This window comes from Chiloscyllium plagiosum, chromosome 12 (genome assembly GCF_004010195.1).
Source record: "Chiloscyllium plagiosum isolate BGI_BamShark_2017 chromosome 12, ASM401019v2, whole genome shotgun sequence".
NCBI classification, from domain to species: Eukaryota; Metazoa; Chordata; class Chondrichthyes; order Orectolobiformes; family Hemiscylliidae; genus Chiloscyllium; species Chiloscyllium plagiosum.
In genome coordinates this window covers 22020086-22040940 of record NC_057721.1, presented here as the reverse complement: position 1 = coordinate 22040940, position 20855 = coordinate 22020086, and the positions used below count along the sequence as shown (strand labels likewise).

The 20855-nt window shown below is 37.2% G+C and overlaps 1 protein-coding gene across 7 annotated transcripts; it reads left to right on the top strand.

The window, feature by feature from the left end:
• The first annotated feature begins 1083 nt into the window (after positions 1-1083).
• prrg1 (proline rich Gla (G-carboxyglutamic acid) 1) lies at positions 1084-20314 on the top strand. 7 transcript variants are annotated; one of them, XM_043700725.1, is made up of 4 exons: positions 1084-1102; positions 4882-4924; positions 9347-9507; positions 17146-20314. In XM_043700725.1, exons 2-4 carry the CDS (start codon positions 4915-4917, stop codon positions 17632-17634), a joined length of 660 nt encoding a protein of 219 aa, XP_043556660.1. In that variant the 5' UTR covers positions 1084-1102; positions 4882-4914; the 3' UTR covers positions 17635-20314. The 7 variants fall into 7 exon arrangements, with proteins under 7 accessions (XP_043556660.1, XP_043556656.1, XP_043556657.1 ...); XM_043700721.1 differs by lacking the exon at positions 1084-1102 and adding an exon at positions 1212-1320; XM_043700722.1 differs by lacking the exon at positions 1084-1102 and adding an exon at positions 1213-1249.
• The last annotated feature ends 541 nt before the right edge of the window (positions 20315-20855 follow it).

Below are 20855 nucleotides of genomic sequence, written 5' to 3'. Positions count from 1 at the left end.
AGAGAGTGGTGGCTGTGTGGAATGCTCTGCCCCAGAGGGCAGTGGAGGCCCACTCTCTGGATTCATTTAAGAAGGAGTTGGATAGAGCTCTCAAGGATAGTGGAATCAAGGGTTATGGAGATAAGGCAGGAACAGGATACTGATTAAGGATGATCAGCCATGATCATATTGAATGGTGGTGCAGGCTCCAGGGGCAGAATGGCCTATTCCTGCACCTATTGTCCATTGTCTATTGTCTTTCATGGCAACACCCGTAAGAATTTAATGTGTTTCATGTAGGTTTATTCTTCTAATTTCCAGAATTAAACCCAGTCTATTCATTGTCTGCTTACAGCCCTTCATTCCAATAAACAATCCTGTGAACATTTATTGCATTAGCTCTAGGGCAGATACATTCTTGTTGAGTGTGGTGCTGGAAAAGCACAGCAGGTCAGGCAGCATCCGAGGAGCACGAAATCGACGTTTCCGGCCGGAGCCCTTCATCAGGAATGAGGGCCCAAAACATCCATTTTCCTTGCTTCTAGGATGCTGCCTGACCTGCTGTGCTTTTCCAGCAACATGCTCTCAATTCTGATCTCCAGCATTTGCAGACCTCACTGTCTCCTACGTTCTCCCATTGGAAAAGGAACCTTACTTTTTCCGTCCAGATGTGTCTTCACCAATGTAAATAAAAGCAGTGCTGGACAGGTGAAATTATAACAAAAAGTGCTGGAGAAACTCAGCAGTTCTGACAGAATCGGGGGAGATGTTTACCTTGTGGAGGGAGGGGAAGATTTCCAGATTTTCTGATAAACCTGTTGAGATTTGCTTAATGATTAGTGATTAGACACTGAAGGCGGTTAATGAAACTGTCAGCGTAATCTGAATTACACAAAGAACTGCTGCACAGATAAGGTTAAAAATCACACAACACCAGGTTATAGTCCAACAGGTTTATTTGCAACATGCTTTCAGTGCTACTCCTTTATCAGGTAGCTGCAGTTGGAAGTGAGATCCGTAATGAATCAGGCTAGAAAGCTTTCGTTTTTTTAACAAATGAGCCTGTCGTTTTCACCACGACATACATCCAAGTCGGTTTCTTGGGAAAACCAAAAGACTAAGGGTAAGACAGTGAAAGTCTGCAGCCTGCTCCTTTAACAGTTTTCCTGTTTCCCCATTGGAGATTTGCTGCTACAAAGCAGAGAGCTGGCTCTGCGCATGCTCTTTCTGGCTCACTGGGGAAAAACTTTTGAGGGAGCTGAGTTGAGAAGTAAGCGCTGTGTTTCCTGTGGTGGAATTTGGAGCAGATATATTTAACTGTGAGAGATTACACGGCGAAAGGTTGTTTGACGCTGTATCGGTAATTTAATACTGAAATGTTTCTAAATATGTAAAAGGAGCAAATTGTGATACATTACGATTGACGGTGATTAAAATTCCCGTTCGCTGTGTTTGTCCGAGCTGTTTTCCAGTCATGCTGGCTCGATCATGTGAGTTGGATCAATGCAAGAACATAGTTTTCAGTCCAATCCTTTGTCTGTGGTTAAGATGAGGCAGCAGGGCGAGACCAGAGACGCTGTATGTGTTGTTAAGTGCAGGGTTCTGTTTCTCGGTGTGTGGGCACGTTTCTCTATCGTAAAACGAAATGTAACGAAAAAAGAGCATGTTGAAACCAGTATTGTTGCACAGCTTGAACTTAGCGAGCTGTTTTATTAAAGTTCGAGCAGCTTATGATTATATTTTCTATAAAGTGTGTAGTTTATGCGTGTTTTGTCCTTCAGGGGATTACGATATAGCGTTAGGATAGCACTGCGGCAGCCAGCTGAGTAATGAGCTTTGGAAATATACAATGTGGTTTCCTACAACTGAGCCTGATAACTGATATAACCATTTCACTTCAATCCTCCCTCCCTCCTTCAGCTCACACTGCAGTCGGTGCCTTGCGACATTAATTTGCTTTTAGTTAAAGGCACAGAACGAGTTTAGATTACTTACAGTATGGAAACAGGCCCTTCGGCCCAACAAGTCCACACCGACCCGCCGAAGCACAACCCCTACATTTACCCCTTCTTACCTAACACTACGGGCAATTTAGCATGGCCAATTCACCTGACCTGCACATCTTTGGACTGTGGGAGGAAACCGGAGCACCCGGAGGAAACCCACGCAGACACGGGGAGAACGTGCAAACTCCACACAGTCAGTCGCCTGAGGCGGGAATTGAACCCGGGTCTCTGGCGCTGTGAGGCAGCAGTGCTAACCACTGTGCCACCGTGCCGCCCAGTTCTTTTTTTTCTGTTGAATTTTGCTTTCCTTTGGGGGAAGAGGCGGATAATGTGAAGGCATTTAGTCTCCCCCCTTTTTATTTTTATTGATGTAAAGATTAGGTGCACTTTGGTCTATCAGTTCTGACAATGTTGGAATATTACATAATGAATACTTTCCAAATAGAGACCTTAATGAGACATTTTATTCATTCCAGTTTTTTGCCAATTTGTAAATACTCATACGCCCTCTCCAGAAGCAATTGTAAAGCAGTCACTAGTTATTTACTTTTAGTCTGAGTTCCTTCAGCAAATTTAAGCTATGTTGATGTGTAAATTTTAAAAATTGTGTTTCAGTACTGGGGATGATTATTACATTGATTCTTCATGTTTCCGAGCTGATTTCAGATTTGTGCCAAACTGTTAATTCAAACAGTCTTTAACCCAATTTGTGGTGGAATCTGGATTCACAATGTAAAGTTATAGCGATGAAGTTGATTGTTTTTCTTTTAATATGAACACTGGTCAGACGAATTGGTTTCTTCGAGTTCTTTACGTGCTGATGATTCTATAATTCCATACCATACTGAGAGAGTAATCCATTTAAGAGATTTTTCTAGTGAGATGCAAAATGAAATGCTGTGATATGCTGATAAAATGCATTTATCCCGGAGAAGATTCCCCCCATCCCCCCCCCTCCGGTGCCTGGTATCTTTCACCTCACCAAATTTTACCCTAATCTTCTATTCCTTGAAAGGAATTGTGTGGGAATTGCCAGAAAATGTGACCTTTCCTGTTGTTAGGCCCTGCTGGAACTCGAGCTTAGGACAGAGTCTTTGGTGAAATGTTAAAGGTAAAAGCTTTGGTGTAATGGTGGGTGATTCCACAGCTGACACTTTGTGACCCCCCCCCCCGGATTGGCACATGGCCATTCACTTCAACATGCATGCACGCATACATTACAGATTATCCCAATGAATGCAGAAGAGAAAGTTTTGACTAACCTGTTGTTTTTGGAGAATCAGTTATGTTGTGATTTTTGTTAGGGTATTTGTAACATTAGTCCATGTCAGTATTAATGCTTCTCGCTAACACTTCTTACCCTCCTTCACTAACCCCAGCCTAATCTTTTCTCTCATGCATTTCTCGCATTTCTCGAGTTTCTCCTATCAGTCACCTTAACTATTTCTAGTAGTAAATTCCACATATTGACCTCCATACAGTCTTCCTTCTTACCCTCCTTCACTAACCCCAGCCTAATCTTTTCTCTCATGCATTTCTCGAGTTTCTCCTATCAGTCACCTTAACTATTTCTAGTAGTAAATTCCACATATTGACCTCCATACAGTCTTCCAGTTATAGAGTGGTCAAGCTTTAAACATTTCCTTTGAGATTTACATTTCTACCCAAGCTAGTGCTCAGGAGTCCTGTCCAACTGCAACCTAACTTCTATTCCATAAATTGCATCATAACTTGGCTTATGTTTTTGACATGGATCTCGAGGAACCAGACCATAAGATTTCCAAATTGATCAAGAGAGATGACTGGTGCTGGTTTGACCTGAGGGTCACCATGCCTCAGGAGAGGGGAGAGTTTGAGAAGGAGAAACCTTCATGCTAACCTCAGCCAGTACGGGAATTGAATCCATATTGTTGGCATAACTCTGAATGACAAACGAGCTGTCCAGCCAATTGAGCTAAATCAACTCCCTGACATTTTAAGATCATGTTATGTAATCTATTACACACATCCTTTGGCAATGCCACCACTGACATCATAAATGCACCCCCTACAAAATCCATAAATGGTGATCTGCTTAGCAATCCAGTCATCAAATAAAGGTAATTTCACTCTGTGTGTTTATGAGTGATTAAAATTCTTTTCGTTGGATTTAAAAGGGCTGGAAAGGTCAGCTTTTTTCAAAATTGATTTTTTATGAATGACATGATAGGAAAAAAATAACTCATTCATAAAAAACTGTTTTAGATGACACATTCAGGCCAATAAATTACTCAGATTTTCAAGAAAAAAGTTAAATTGTGATTATTTTTTTAAAAAGTGACTAATCTTAATACTCTTTCTGAATGCAGAACAATTTAAATTTTGTTTCTGTTTTGAAGAAAAGGTTTTATTAGGTCAGTGTATAAAAATATTGTGCAATTCTTTCAGAAGAATGCACTGGGGCTATCCTTGGTTAAGTGCTTCTCAGTTTTTTTGTACAAATTATTTTTTAGCTCCTGGGTCAAAAAATGTACACCAGATCGGAACGAATTTGAATTATTTCCTTTTCTAATGTGGCAAACGGTCACAAAGCACTTCAGTGTGTGGGGCTGAAGGGAAGCAGCCAAGCAAGCAATGAGGTATTTTAAGGAAGATTTTGAGGTAAAATAGATTGAGGGAGGATGCTGCAGATGGCTGATGAGCCTGCTCGTGATGAGGGACGAGTTTACTAGTAATGTTGGCCACAGTGGGATGAGGGAAATTAGAGGAAGTTTTTCGAACAATGTTAATTCCTACAGTAATTATAGAAACTACGTAAACCTTAGTAGACACCAGTCTTCCTCATTTTACTGGTTAATTTCAAACTGTGGTACTTTATTTTTGCGCAAGTATAATTTTACACTTTTTCTGTTTTCAGACTTTCTGAGTTGCTTTACTTCAAGAAGAAACCATGCAGAGTGGTAAGTAATTGATTCATTTGCTGAATTACATTTCTTTTGAACTTTTAATGTGGCAAATATTTTATGAAATCCTCATTTGTAATTCAACTGATAATAATTATCAGTTTGAATAAATTTATTCTGGTCATAAATGTGTTTTATATGGAGTTTTTGTAACATGCTGTATATGCACTTAGCATTAGCAGTTGAATATTATTGTTCTTGTTGCACCATGGTTTAACTGAGAGAAAAAGCTGTAAATTATGGTCAGCCCAAAAATCAAGGTTGTGTATCATTTGAACTTGCTATTATAAGCTTGCTCGCATGGCTGGAGTTTTGATTTACAACATCACAATTGCATCATTCAGAATTATTTCCTCCAGCAATTAATGAATAATAACATTTCATTGCAGTTTCTTGATTTCTTAGAAACTTATATGACCAGAACAATAGTTTTCCCATCTTTTCCTCCTTGTTTGATTGTACTGGATGTGTTTAAAATCTGAAAACATGAATTTGCTAATCCAGTCTTTGTGCTTATCTGTTTACATACTGATTTGTAAAGGATTAGTCAGACAGGCTTCCTTTCACTTTTAACAAATTAAGACGCCAAGTTTATTGTTCTGAAACTGACCTAGCTAAAAACATTAACTGTTGAATGAACCCAAAAAACCAACTCTAATTTCGTGCACACAAGAACAGATTAAAAGTTAGGACAGATAAATATGGCCAATAGTAAGTCTTGGAAAAACCAAAGGAACAGTTCAGAGTTTATAGCCAGTAGTCTGGAATTCACAGGCATTGTGGTTCCCAACGGAGACAAGTAACTTTAATTTTATTTGAGAGATCTTGTTGTAGAAATTCATAGGCTTTTCCTGTGGAATTCTCTGCAATAAGTATCTTAATTTGATAAAAGCAAGATAAAACTCACTAAATGCTTAAAGAGATTGTTGTTTTTTTTACTGACAAGAGACCCCAAAAGTCAGTCCATCAAAATGAAGTTCTTGGTAGATTTGAAGTTACAATCCCACTAATTTTAAATGGTCCTTTGGTAGCATAGAACTTGAGAACTGTTGAGAAAAGACAAGTTATTGAAGATTTTCATCTTGCACTCATCAGGATAATTTCCACGAAATACCAACGTAAAAGGAAAACATATTTATGCATCAAACTTTTCATTAATTAACCAGCACCTAGAGGATCAGAAGTGTTCCAGTTGATCAAATATAACGGCTGATCGAGAAGTCCACATAATCAGTGTAAAATCATGTTATAAGTAAATAGAAAAGTAATGAAGGGGGTATTTACAGCAAAAGTCACCTTAATTAAGGCAAATTTTCATAATTATTTAAAACTTACCAGCAAGACAGCCTTCTCACTTTCATCCTCAACTGACTAATCGGACATTGCAAAGATCATGATAATACAGTAAACTTACAATATTTGAGTTATATCATTTTTTTCTGGCTTATCAATAGTCCAAATTCACAACCTCTCGTTAAAACAAAGTTTGCTCTAATGTGAGAGGGGAGTGCTAATTGTTTCAAAAGTGGATTCTTGAAAGAGGCGATGCCATGGAAAATGCACCCTCTTAATTAAAAGACAATAGCTAGATTGATGAAGTACTACATGATAATGAATTGTCAGCTTAGATGGTCAAGCTTCCTCATTCAGGTATGTGCTACTGAGTCAAGCTGACATTGCAAATACTGACTAACATATACCACTGTTTGTCCCTCTCAGTAATAGATAAATATAAACTTTTATAAACGTAATTCAAAATGCAAAACTAGACTACTCCAGGAAGCGAAAACCTTCAACAAACAAAGAAAATACGAGGAAGACACCATGGGTTGTGCACAGTCTTTGGAGGAAGAAACTGAGAGAAACATTTGAGGTCACTGATCTTTCATCAGAGTTGGATAAATTTAAGCAAATAACTAGGCAAGGGAGATTGGACTTTAGGCATTTGCTGTTCCTCTCTCTCCAAGTACTGCTCAGCTTGCTGAAACCTTTCCTGCACTTTCTGTTTTGTATTCCAGATTTCCAGTAACCACAGCATTTTGTTTTTGGCAACAAAACTAAAGGACAGGATGGTAATAGAATAGAATATCCTTTATTGTCACATGCACTCCAGTACAGGAGTACAGTGAAAAGTTTTTACAACGGCAGCTTTTATTGACACCATCGTAGGTACAAGTACCTCGCTACAAATCTTACAGAGTAAAAGAAAGTGATGTTACAGAGTGAAAAAGAATACAGATTAGGGTGAAACAGTCAAAAAGTCCAGTGATTATAAGTACTTATTTCCAGTCCGTGCCTGCAGACCCTAGAGCACGAGGCGAAGCTGCTGCCGCAGGACCTACCCCACGCTTGCAGTGCTCTGTCGAGTGATTAAACAGGAGAGATTAAAAGGTGTAAAGGGATATGATGAGGTAGCACTTCAGTGATTGTTTGGAGATGACTATTTTGGCAGATTCAGTAATCTGTAGTCAAAGTAAGAGCTTTTTTCCTTCTGGTTTTATTTGTATAACTCAATGCAAAATCCGTCATTGAGTAAAAATTATATAAGACTTGCTGGGACAATGTTGCTTTTTGAGATTGATTTTGCTGTGTTGTGGGGGTATTGACAGAACAGAGTAACCACAATATTAGACAGGTGCAGGTTAGCACAGAAATCTTAAATTTTAAGTATGCCACTCAGGATTTCGAGATTGGCAATACCACGACTCTTTTCCTAAGCCAGCAGTTAGTCAGAATTTTAATTATTTGCCCCTACATTTCCACTTTGCTTAATCAGATATATCTGCATTTTTAATGATCCATGCAAATAATAAAATTTAGTAAACAAGCTCTGGTGTGTTGTTAAGTAATCAATCATTAGTTTGCTTCTTTTTAAGCTGAAATTAGAATGAAAAGAATATTTTGACTTCTACCTTCATTGCCTATTTCCACCCTATTTCATTAAATACGTCCTGTGAATTAAAATTAATGATTTTTTTTCACAGCTTTTAGTTTCCTGTTTGGGGCTTGGTAAAATACATTAATGTAAATAGCTGCAATTTTTTTCATTCATTTGAGGGATGTGGGGTCACTTGGCTGGCCAGCATTTATTGCCAATGGTGAATAATGTGAATTATGGCAGCACTAGTATTTCCTCATTTTGCAACCACAGTTCTGCAATCAGTTGCAATATCAATGCATAATGATAGAGCTTAGAACAGTCTCGACAAGAATTACCTCCCAGCCAGCAGCAAGTGTCTTTGCTTTGCCTCTGACTGCAAAGTCCAGTCCAATATATTTAGTAGTAACTTGGTGCCCACAGCTCTAAGCAGAGTTATTGCAAAAAGGAAGCATTTTAACCACTGTCCATTTACCATCTGTCACTAAGCTGAATTTTAAATTACTGAAGATGACTTCTAAGATACAAGGTCATTTGACAGTTATATTGTGAAGTAAAGCTCAGTCTCTTCTGTATATTTTTAATATTTGAAAGCTTTTAATATCATCAGTGTCCTTGCACTAACTTTTTATAGTCTCCTTGAAGGTCAGCAAGTTAATATAATTGGCATGAATTTCTCATGTTGTGGATAGGTTTGACTTCTGACATAATAGTTATTAAACTACCACCTGACCATAATTTGCAATTAAAATGCCACAGTGTTTTGAGTAGAGTTATGCAAATTTTTGACAAGCTTTTAAGTTTCTCTCTTATCAAATCTAAACTTAGGATCAATATTTATCTTCAGTGCTATTGGTCAGTCAGCTCAAAGGAGTTAACAATGCTTCTACTTAGAGTCTCTGTGATGATACAATTTTGAAAGGGGGTAAAATTCCCAGTGTGCATTCATATGTCACTCTGTATATAATTCGAAACAAAATCTTCCTCCTAAGGAAGCACAAAATACAGGGCAAAGGAGAAGTTGTAACTGCAGATGCACGTTCCAGCTTCCAGTTTCATGTGGTGGAAAGACACAAAGATAATGTCGATGTTACTGACTTCCTGCTTTAGTTGGCGCGAGCTGCACAGGAGAGAGTTGATCAGTCATTAATTGCATTAATCAACATTAACAACTCCAACACTGCAGAATTGCAGAAACCAACAATATTTTAAATTGTGCACACGTCATCCGAGAAGCAAATTTGGACAAAAATATTTTGGCTTGGGGTGGTGTTATTATAAAAACCACAGTACAATATAATTTATATTTTCAGTAATTTGTGTAGATTTTTTTTTGAAATTGTACTGTCATATAAATGAATTACCTGAACTACTCTTTGACTATTGTTGTTAGAGAAATCAAAATTTAGGCTGACTTCTAACTTTTATTTTTGATATGGAATAAGGCTGTGACTTTGCTGCATTTTAAGATGGCAAATACATAAAATAACTATCTAAAAAATATTTAATATAGTGAATTCACAAGCTTTTTTTTAAAACAGTGTTCCTGTTACAACATGAAGCCAACTCTGCTCTGAAAAGAATGCGAAGAAAAAATGGCTTCTTAGAAGAAATAAAACAGGGCAACTTAGAGCGTGAATGTTGGGAAGAAGTTTGTACGTATGAAGAAGCTAGAGAAGCTTTTGAAAATAATGAAAAGACGGTAAGTAGAAATGTTCTGGGGCTCTGCTGGGTGGCCTAATGCAATGCTTTTCACATTTAGAATTACCCTTTGTTGATATGAGGTCATGCAGATTTTTAACAGCAGTAATGACTTTCTGTTTGTGGATCCACAGCCTAGAACTGCCGATAGTTTGGAGTCAGAACCAGAAACAACACAAGCGGCGGGGGGGGCAAACAAATTTACAGTTATAAATTATGATTGGGAATGCAATGTCTGAAAGGGTGGTGGAGGTCAATCTAACTGTATCTTTCAAAAGTGGATATGTTTTTTTAGAAAAGTGTAACATCCTCAGGTTCAAAGGAACATGTAGGGGCATGGGATAAACTTAGCTGCTTCTCAGTGCTTGCTGAGATGCAATGTGTTGAATGGCCTCCTAACTTCTATAATCCTTTAATGTGATAGTTCAGAGTCAGAACAATTAGTGTGGGGAGAGAAAAATTTGAAGAGTCTCCCCTTGAAATTGGGATTATTCTATGCTGATGCATTTCTGGGAGTTGCTTTAATGTTAATATTAGGATAAATTACAAGGAAATGTTCTAATTTCCAGCAATAATATTCTTCCATTTATTGACAACTGAATTTAATTGTTCATTTTCAATTCAAAATGCTTATGTTTTAAATATTAATTATTTATTTATTCTAAAATTCGTGTATACTTTATTGCCCTTATGTACATATGATTAAGAGAGATTTTTGCTCTAGATTGTTGCCAATGCAACTTTCATTGCATTGCTTCGGAAAATCTATTATTGCCAGCAAGTATATATCTTGTTACCAGGAGTAACATCACCATTTGGCAGAAAGCAGGTCAAATGAATAGTTTGGAAAAGAATATCTTTAAAGTCAACTGTCGTTTGATTTTTTAAGGGTATGTCAAGGTTGCGAAGTTAATAAATACATTTAGATCAACAAGCTCCTCCCCCACCAAAGCCTCAGGACTTGGAAATGGGAAGTGAATCAAAAGTAATGATGCACTGTGATATATTTTTGACAGTTACTGCGCTCCAGAGTTCAGAAGGGGCTTCTGTTATGTGACATTTCTGTAGAAATTTCCTGTCTTTGGTTCTGGGATAATGCATAATTTTGGTCTTGGGAGGATAAACTGCTATGCATGGTAATTAGGTGGAGCAGGATCATAGAGAATGGTCATGTTCACTTTCTGAACAAAGGGGCTGACAGAGGAGGTACTAATTAAGTTCAATTCAGGAGAAATGTTTTAAATGTAGAATGAGTAGGTGAGTGCAACAAGACATCTAATTATGTATTAGGTTTTGATCAATGCATAACTTCTCTTGGCTAACTGAAGTATCAGTTATCCATTGAATGCACTGGCATCATAAAAATCTCTAACGCAGTGAGCCTCTTCCATTGATTGTTTATTTAATTTGAAGAATGACCCCAGCAATGAGTACTGGAGTACACAGGGGAAGAGCTGGAGTTTAATCATTTAAAACTACTGAGTTTTCAGCACTGAGCATTTACAAATCAGGCCTGTTAACAAGTGACCTTGGTTATGCAATGGCTAGCAAAATTATCTTTGAAACACTAGGTATGACCATTAAGTTCATCTGGCTCTCTTAAGGAGAAATTAAACTGCTATTTTATGATGATTTTTTTTTTTAATCAAAACTGTTCCAAATGATTTTGAATGCACTGCTAATTCTAGTAAGGCATTCTACATGCTGCAAATGTAGCAGGTTAAAATTGGTTATGTCTATTACTTGGCTGGTTTATGCTGTTTGGTTTTTCCCTACCTTATTAAATTCTTCAAAATCATCACATTTTGTTTCTCACTTCAGTTCAAATGAAGAATGGCTCCAGTTTCCAAAGTCTTTTTGTTGCTAAATAAGAAAGATCATAAAGGTTATCTGGGATAATTCTTGACTGATTGCTGACAGTGTTATGGTGTACTGTAGAACAGGCTAACTTGAATTTCAGTTACTTTGGATGCTACAGTTAGTTCACTACTTTGGATAGTTCAGAAGACATAGCACCTTTTTACTTCTGAAAACAGTGACCAAGGCAACTAAATGAGAACTAGAAAGCAAAATGAAATGCCAAGACAGTAAGTGAGGATTCTGGGAGGAGGGAAAGATCATGGGTAAAGCATAAATGAGCATAGCAAAAGATATGAAGCATTTAAGAACATTGCACTTTTTAAAAGTAGTGTTACTGGAAATGTTCAAAGTGTCAATGATATTAAGAACAATAAAGTAGTTGAAGCATTACTCTCCTAATTGTACAGCATGAGATTTCATACTGGAACCAATATCCTCGTGGATTTCAGAAGTCAGCTTCATGTAACTACTTCTGAGTTTTAAATGAATTTGAAGATGATAAATATCAATCATCATATGATGGTTTTTCTCATGTATTGACTAGTAGAGAGAAGGCAATTTGTATGACATTGTATTATCATGATGCAATTAGTAATACGCAAGGTTTCTGCAGGAGTAGGTGCAAAATTGATAATGAATTTGACCCAGGAAAATATAACTCCATGAATAAGCCAGATTTAAGTTGACAGTCAAGATTTTGCAGATAATTGTACCAGAAGTTTCAACAATTCATTCATGTCAGAGTCATTCCTTCTTGATCACCATTTTCATTTCTCCATACCCTTTCTACTCTTGCCTCATTCTCAGTGCAATTTTCTCCTCTCACTAATTGCCAGCATCTTGTGTTTGCATTCTGTTCACTATCTAGTTACGAATGACACAAGGAATGTGGGAGTAGTGCAGGAATGTGACATTAAGGCAAATGATCAGTCATAATCTGGAATACAGAGCTGGCTCATAGAACTTCATGGTCTATTCCCGCTCCTCTGTTTTTATACTGCCATTAGGTTTCTGGGCACTTTACGCTTACTTCACCAAAAGATAATGTTTGTGGACTACCCTAGCACTGTCCAAGGCATCCTCCTTCAATGAGCTTGGGGTGAATGCAAAGGACGTCACAGTGCCATGTTTGCCAGCAGGCAATGTGATGCACTCCTTTACCTCTTTAGTATGATCTCCCAGTGAAGACAGAGAAACCTGTGTGACAACTTCCTTCCATGTTTATTTCTTTCAGTAACCTTTAGAAGTGAACTTATCTATAGCTACTCTTGCCTTTTTAAATTCATTCATGTGATGTGGACTTTGTTAGCTTGGCCAACATTTATTTCCCATTGCTCCGTGCCTTTGAAAAGGTGATGGGTGGTCTCCTTATACACTGCAGTCCATTTGATGTAGGTAGACCCCACAATGCTTTGAGGGAGGTATTGCCAGAAAGTTAACCTTGTAACGCTGAAGCCACAGTGATGTTTCCAGTTCAGGATGGTGAGTGGCTGGAGAGGAACTTTCATGTCTCTACTACCCTTGTCAGTTTAGATGGTAGTGGTCATTGGTTTGAACAGTGCGGCCTAAGGAGTTTTGGTGAACTTTTGTAGTGTACCTTGTAGATGGTACACACTGCTGCTACTGAAATTTGAGATGGAGGGGATGAATGGTCCAACATCCACAAACAATCAAGCTGGTTGATTGCGACACTCACCCAGGCAAATCGGGAGTATTCTGTCACACTCCTGACTTGGGCCTTGTAGATGGTGGACAGGCTTTGGGCATCAAGAGGTGAGTTACACACTGCAGAATCTCTAACCTCCGACCTGCACTTGTACCAGCAGTATTTATATGGCTAGTCCAGGTCACTTCCTGGTCATGGTAACCCCCAAAATTTTGTTAATTGGGAATTCAACAATGGTAATGTTTTTGAATTTAATCTACAGGAGAAATGGTTAACTTTTCTCTTATTGGTCATTGCTTGGCACTTGTGCAGCATGAATGTTACTTGCCATTTGTCAGCCCAGACCTGGATATTGCCCACATGTTGGCTTTTTACATGGACTGCTTTGGTTACTGAAGAGTCTTGAATGATGCTGAACATGCCCCAGGAAAGGTAATTGATGAAGCAGTAAATTATGGTTGGGTCTAGGATCCTACCCTGAGGAGCTTCTGCAGTCGTGTCTTAGAGCTGAAATGTGTAACCGCCAGCAATCTTAGACTTTGTGTCAGGCATGACTCTAACTAACGGAGAGTTTACCCCTGATTTCCCTTGACTCAAGGTTTGCTAGGGCTCCTCGATGCAACACTCGGTCAAATGCAGCCTTGATGGCAAGAACAGTCACTCTTCCCCCTCACTTCTGGAATTGAGCTCTTTTGTCCATGTTTGAACCAAGGCTATAATAAGGTCAGGAGCTGAGTAGCCCTGGCATAACCCCAAAGTGGGCTTCAGTGAGCAGGTTATTACTGAGCAGATGCTGTTTTGTAGTACCATTGGTGACTGTTTCCATTTTCCTGCTGATGATCAAGTGTGGACTGATGGGCTGGTCATTGACCGGGTTGGATTTGTCCTGTTTTTTTATGTATATGATTGAGCTGGGCAAAGTTTCCACATTGTCAGGTAGATGCCAGTATTGTAACTGTACTGGAACAGTTTGGCTTAGGTTGTGCCAAGTTTTGGAGCACAAGTCTTCATGATTGTTGCTTGAATGTTGCCAGGGCCGTAGCATTTATAATATCCAGCTTTTTCTTGATATCCTGTGGAGTGAATTTAATTGGCACAAGGCTCACATTTGTTATACTGAGGACCTCTGGTAGAGCTGAGATGGATTATGCACTCAGCACTTCTGGGTAAAGATAGTTAAGTATTCAGCATTTAGCACAGGTATGCTGGGTTTTCCCATCATTGAGGATGTTTAAACAACTCCACTTGAGAGTCATTTAATTGTCCACCACCATTCACGAGTGGATGTAGCAGGACTGCAGAATTTAAATCTGATCCCTTGGTTGTGGAATAGTTTACCTCTGACTATGAGATGCTGCTTGTGCTGTTCAGTAAGTAAGTCATCCTGATTTGTAGTTTCAACACATTAACACCTCATTTTTAGGTATGCCCAATGCTGCTCCCAGCATACACTCCTGCACGCTTCATTGAATGAGTGTTGATCCCCTGGCTTGATAATGATAGATGGAGAGTATGCCAGGAAATGATGTTGTAAATTGTGTTGGAGTGCCATTCACTTTGAAAGTAATTCCCAACCTGCCTCCAATCTCACTGCTGCATGAGGAAGAATTCAGTTGAGATTTCATCCCAGATCTCTATCGTAAGAAGGTACAGTGCAACACTTCCCCCACTGTATAGCATCGAGTGTGACGGGTGGTTGTGGGGTCTTGGACTTTTTATGCCATTTCGAAAAATAGCTAATATTGACCAATAGCTGTAAAGAAAAAAACTACTAGTTTATGATTGAGGTCATTCTTTAGTTGGATGCTGTGAAATGTGACCAGCTGAAATTATGGGGTTTTCATTGTTAGTATTTCAAGCATTTCTTCATTTTCAGTAGAGGAAATAAATGTGTAACAAACTGTAAAGGGGAAAGATGCTGGTATTTAAGACCAGTAATGGTGCTGCATTCTTAATTGATCTATAGCATGCTTCACTGAAATAAACTACTAAAAATTATTTATGCTGGTTAACTTTGAGCAATTTACCTTCACCGTTGATTAAGCTTGAATCTCCAATAGGAAAATCAAAGTGACAGATGGAGCAAAGTTTGTGTCTGTAATTCTCCCATAAATTTCTCAACGGTCACTTCAGATATCAAACATAGTTTGTTTCACTGAATCCAATCTCCCACCGTTTAAGACATTTGTCTCCTCCTGAGCCTTGGCCAATGCATACTGAAATAAGAAACAAAAAAGCTGGGCATCCTCTAGTCTGGCAGCATTTGTGGAGACAGAAACAGTGTTAATATTTCAACCCACTTGAGAGAGTACGTATTCAATTCAGACTAACACTATTTCTCTTCCATGCCCCCACTACCTAACTACACATTCCTGACATGCTTCTCTGTCCTCAGTTCAAGCTGACATTCCCTGTCTTCAGATCATTTCCAAAAACGGCAAGATGTGGAAAGTTACTATAGGGAAGTGTCTGATTGATTGATTTTGCAAAATCATTTCTGAAATGGCTATGGTTTTTAAGTTTCCAAGCACGTTTTACTTTTGGTAACCTGCCAGACACTGCTCCCGTAGAAAATTGCAGGCAGGTTTAAGCTGACCTTGCAATAAATTTTGTCTGTGCACAATTTGTTTTTTTTATGAATCCAGTGTTTATTTTGCTAATTATTAGAAAACATTGCAACTTGTCCATTAATGTGGTTTTTTTGGTCACTTAATGTCTCCATTCACACTCCTTGGTATCGAGAAAGGTTAACCAAAACTGATTAAGCAACTGCCAATAGTTGTGCAGCAAGTTAAAATGTTCTGGTGTTACATTTTTAAGCCTTCTATCGTGATTTCAAGTTATGAAAACAATGAGAAAATGAGAATTAAACTTGACCTTTTTTTAATCAATAACCTGGTGGTTTTGGTTATATTTCAGCTTTGATTTTATATAATATCTGAAGTGAATCTAGTCATTGATCATAAAATTCTTACCACTGGGATTATTGCCTATGTAATTTATGTGTAACTAAGTAATTTCTTTGATCTGTCTGTGTAAAGAAAAATAAGTCACTCAGGAGCAATAAACGTCCAAGGATTTTTCAGGCTTTCCTTTTACACTTTTTTTTTCATTCTCTCCTTTTTAGAACATAAAACAGTACAGCATAGTACAGGCCCTTCAGCCCTCAAAACTGTGCTGACCCTTTATCCTACATACCTACATTTTACTATCTTCCTTGTGCCTATCCAAGAGTTGCTCAAATCCCTAATGTCTCTGACTCTACTATTACCGCTGGCAGTGCATTGCATGCACCCACCACTCTGTATAAAGAATCTACCTCTGGCAGCTCCCCAAAGCTGCCTTCCAATCGCCTTAATATTTATGCCCCTTCATGATAGCCATTTCTGTCCTGGGACAAAGTCTCTGGCTATCCACTCTATCTATGCCTTTCATCATCTTGTATACCTCTATCAAATCACCTCTCATCTTTCTTCACTCTAATGAGAAAAGCCCTAGCTCCTTCCAACCTTTCTTCATAAGGCCTGCCCTCCAGTCCAGGCATAATCCTGGTAAATAGATCTCCTCTGCACTCTCTCCACATCCTTCCTATAATGAGGCAACCAGAACTGAATGCAGTTTTTCAAGTGTGTTCTCACTGATGCAGTTAAAAATTTACTACTATCTGTCTTGTAACAAACAGTGCAATAGTGGATCAATCTATGTAATTTATTGATACAAGTACCATATGAAACATCTCCTTTGTTTCCTGTCCTTGTACATATTGTTCAACATGTGAATCTGTTCCAAGTTCTGTTCATAGGTTCATTGCAGCTACCTATTGGATAAAACAGTTTTGTTCAAAGGTTCTGTCTGAAATACAGGAAATACTTGCTGGTTTACTGCATTCCTATCTTTTTACAAAAGGAACTGCTGCAATTCATTACTGATTGGAATTATTTTACCTTATTATAGATTCATTACTCCTAACAACCAGCATTTGGTTAAAATTAAGTGGTCAAGTTATATTTTTACTGATATCTGTAGATTTGATGTTACTTCATGGAAGGTGCTTTATGTTGAACAATGTTTAAAATGGTGTGCATCTGTTTAATGAGAGTTTTTTTTTCCCAGAATGAATTTTGGACAAACTACATTAAGGATCAGAATGACAATCAAGAAAATGTCCCTGGCGTCAGTATAGAATCAGTATATCTCGTGGCTCCTCTAATGGCAGGACTTCTGTTAATTATTATTGTACTCTTTGCTATCTGGAGGTGTCAGGTGAGAAAGGCAAATAACCGACAGAATGCTTATGCCCAGTCACAGAGCCAAGCAAACCAACCCGCCAGAAATGTATCAGTAGTTGTGTTTGGTTACAATGATAATCCTCTCAGTCCATTTGATCGAGTACGTGTGCAGCAACCAGAGGTTATGACGATCGATTATTCCAATGGAAGTGGACTCCCTGGAGGACCATCCACTCACTTAAGTTCAGATCAACCTCCAACTTACCATGAGGCTATTGGACAAGCTGATAATATAAGAATTAATGATGATACACAACACAGTGAGGATCCTCCAAAATATGAAGAAATTATGACTCCTCCCAAACAGAGTTAAAAATATCACAGGTTGCTAGGAATGGGTAAATAAACAATATTTTGGAGAAAAAAAAATCAATAATTGAAGGTAAGATATTCATTTAGACACTTTGATTATATTCCAAGTAGCCACTTCAAATTTGGTGATTATAACTCGTTTGTCTTTTTACAGTGGCACTTCATTACTGAACTTAAATAGGTATAAAACTTACCTTCGAAAAGTTAGAAGAAAAGGGAATATGGTTCCTTTTAGGTCCAGGTTAAGTACATTTGCATTTTTTTAGGAAGGATGAAGGATAACATGAAATCATCTGCCTATATGCACACACACTTTTTTATATTTAATATGCTTCTAGTTAAAAAGAGTGCTAGTCCAGTGAAATAATCAGTTTTTGTTTAAAATTAGATAATACTCCTCAACAGAGAGAGAACGATTGTAAAAACTCTGGTTAACTTGTCATTTTTCTTTTTTATTCAAAGATGTTTTGTACTGCAAGAATAGAATCCAATCTTCATATTCTGTTTCTTCATTACTCATCAACCATGTAAAGTTAGAAATTAATTGGAAACACTGTTAACAAAGGCAGAAGAATACAAAATTGGTTTGTTACACTTGGGTAAATTTTTAGACAACAATAGTTTAGCTTAGAATTTGTGGTATTGAGGTTTACCGATTGGTAACAACTAATGAAGTACTCATTTCCACTGCTGCTGTATTTCAGAGTAGGCATTGCAATTTTAATCTGCTGATATGTTGAACTGAATGTGCCTATGAAATGTCTGTTCCACTGTTCACATCCACCTCACTCTTGGGGGCAGGGGGGAACACATTCCAAAACTGACTTTTTGTCATGCTAGGGGGAAATATCAGATTTTGAGCATTAATTTATCACCTGATTTTTTTTAACAACATGCATCAGAAAACAATTTTATATAAGTAAATGACAGCTCATCTAAATAGTCTAGCCTTTTTCTGGTTCTGTATTTTTCCTGCCAGCATTTTCTCTGGATTTATTGTCTTCATTCAGTATTAGATGTACATTGCTGTACAGTTTCTTGGTAAATCACACCATGAGCGTGGTAGGTTTTTAATCTTTAAATATGAATATGTTATTGAAAACTCCACTTTTGTTAATTATTAATGCATAGGGAAAGAATTGAGCCTTGTCTATCAAGGTTTTGTTTCCTTTCTTCCTTGTACACCATCACAAAAACTAAAAGCATTGTAAATTTCTGAAAATGAATTAACAGACTGACTCTTGTTATTTTAAGTATATAATGTACAGATAGGTTTTCTAAGCTCATCTTGAATATTTGGGCCAGATGAAACTGATTTTCTATTGAATTCAAGTTCTGATCAGATGATTCAATCCACGCTATTGAATTATCCATAGTCAAATTTCCTCAGGTTCAACTAAAATTTATGCTAATTTTAGTTCTTACTGACAACATATGTAGTAATTGGATGTGGCAGTAATGGTGCATACATTTTGCACAGGAGAATAATGTGTTTTTGACTTTTCCAAATGTACAAACTTCAGGAAATTAAGTGTGTGAGTGAATTAAATATCTAGGATATGTATTAAATTATGTTTGGGTACCATTACATATTGAAGTGAAAGTTTTCATGAAATGTAGATGATGTCTGGTGTGCAAAAATACACAGAAAGTGCCATTATTGTTGAGCGTCTCAGGAAACAGCAATTAAAATTGCATATAGGTATGGTCCAAACTATTTGCCTTCAGTATTTGTGTGTAATAATACCCAGTATGTAAGTTAAGTGTCCTCTCAAATTGTAACATTCAGTAACATTAGACTTCATGATATTATTATGTACTGGGGACTAGCTTCAAAATTAACAATTTTCCAGAATCCCAATTACTTGATGGTGTTGCAGTTTTCTTTTTCATTATTCCATGAAAAAGATAAAGGATAGAAATAATGTCTGAAAATTTTTCAGGAGCTTTTCTTCTCTGCAAAGCAACTTTAATCTTGTGTGATTTGTATTGTATTGCTTCTTAACTTAGGAAAACAGTTAATTAGTTTTAGATGTCATGCTGAGAAATATTTTTGCACATGTTTTCAAAATAAAGGAAAGTTATTTTCTGTTTGAAGGTGAAGTAATGACTAACAGATGCCTGGAATTGGGTGACGTGGTGAACAAAGCTGTCAATATGTGGCTCATATTAATTGTACATCACCACTGTAGTCTCATATGCCTCAATCTCCATTTTATGAAAGGAGGTAGTGCAGGTGATGGAATTACCTCTGCCTGCAGCCTGACTTATTAGATCTTAAATTGTTGAAATGCTGGGATATGTATACATTACTATATTTTTGTATAAAGTTTTGATTCAATATTAATATGCACTAAACTATTTAGATATTTTGAATAATACAACAGTCGTTTCAAAATGATCATGCAAAGGAATCAGAAATACTTTTCTATTGTGTTAATTTCTTTATAGCAAAATGAATTTGAAAAGCATTATAAACATGGCTATTCTAAATGTTGGGGCATTTTCAACAATATGTTAATGCACTAATTAAGAAAAATGCTTTGTAATACACCAAGGAAGCACTGAATCAAAATATTTAATGCCTTAATGTTATAATACGGAGATGTTTCTATAACCTTTAGAAGAAAGTATTGTTTGTTTTAGCATAAAATGCATAAATAAAATTATATTGAAATTGATTCCATGTGGCGTCATATCATGTTGTTTTATGTAATGTTTATACTAATTGCTACCATGGACAATGAAACAAATTACTTTAATACCAATAGCTGGGTTTATTTTTACAGGTCAATGGGAAAAGTTTATCACTTGTGAGCTGAAAAAACATTTTATAAAATCTGTTTGATTTCATTGCACTTGGTGGATTTAAGAGACATTGCTCAAAAGTGTTACAATGAGCCACCATTTCAGATAACTGATAATTTAAAATGTACATGAACAAACACACACATTTATATCCTTGACTGATACCATTCAATGAATTACCTCTGCCAAACCTTCTTTCCACACCACAACTAGATAAATAAGATTGTATTCATTTACGTTGCTTGCACAGTTGCACTTCTCTTGTGAACTTACTTCTGATACCAATTGTTATTTCTCTGAAGCAAAAGGAAATGCAGTAAGTATTCATTTCCCATGCATTAATCTGTAAGTTGCATTTTCATTAGCTTCATTTTGCTTTTTGATTCCATTTGAGAAAGATCTGATTAACATTTA

Excerpts from the sequence above, each read along its gene's own strand:
- prrg1 (XM_043700725.1), top strand. Across the intron at positions 9,508-17,145 it reads TTGAAAATAATGAAAAGACG|AATGAATTTTGGACAAACTA; the intron begins GTAAGTAGAAAT and ends TTTTTTTCCCAG.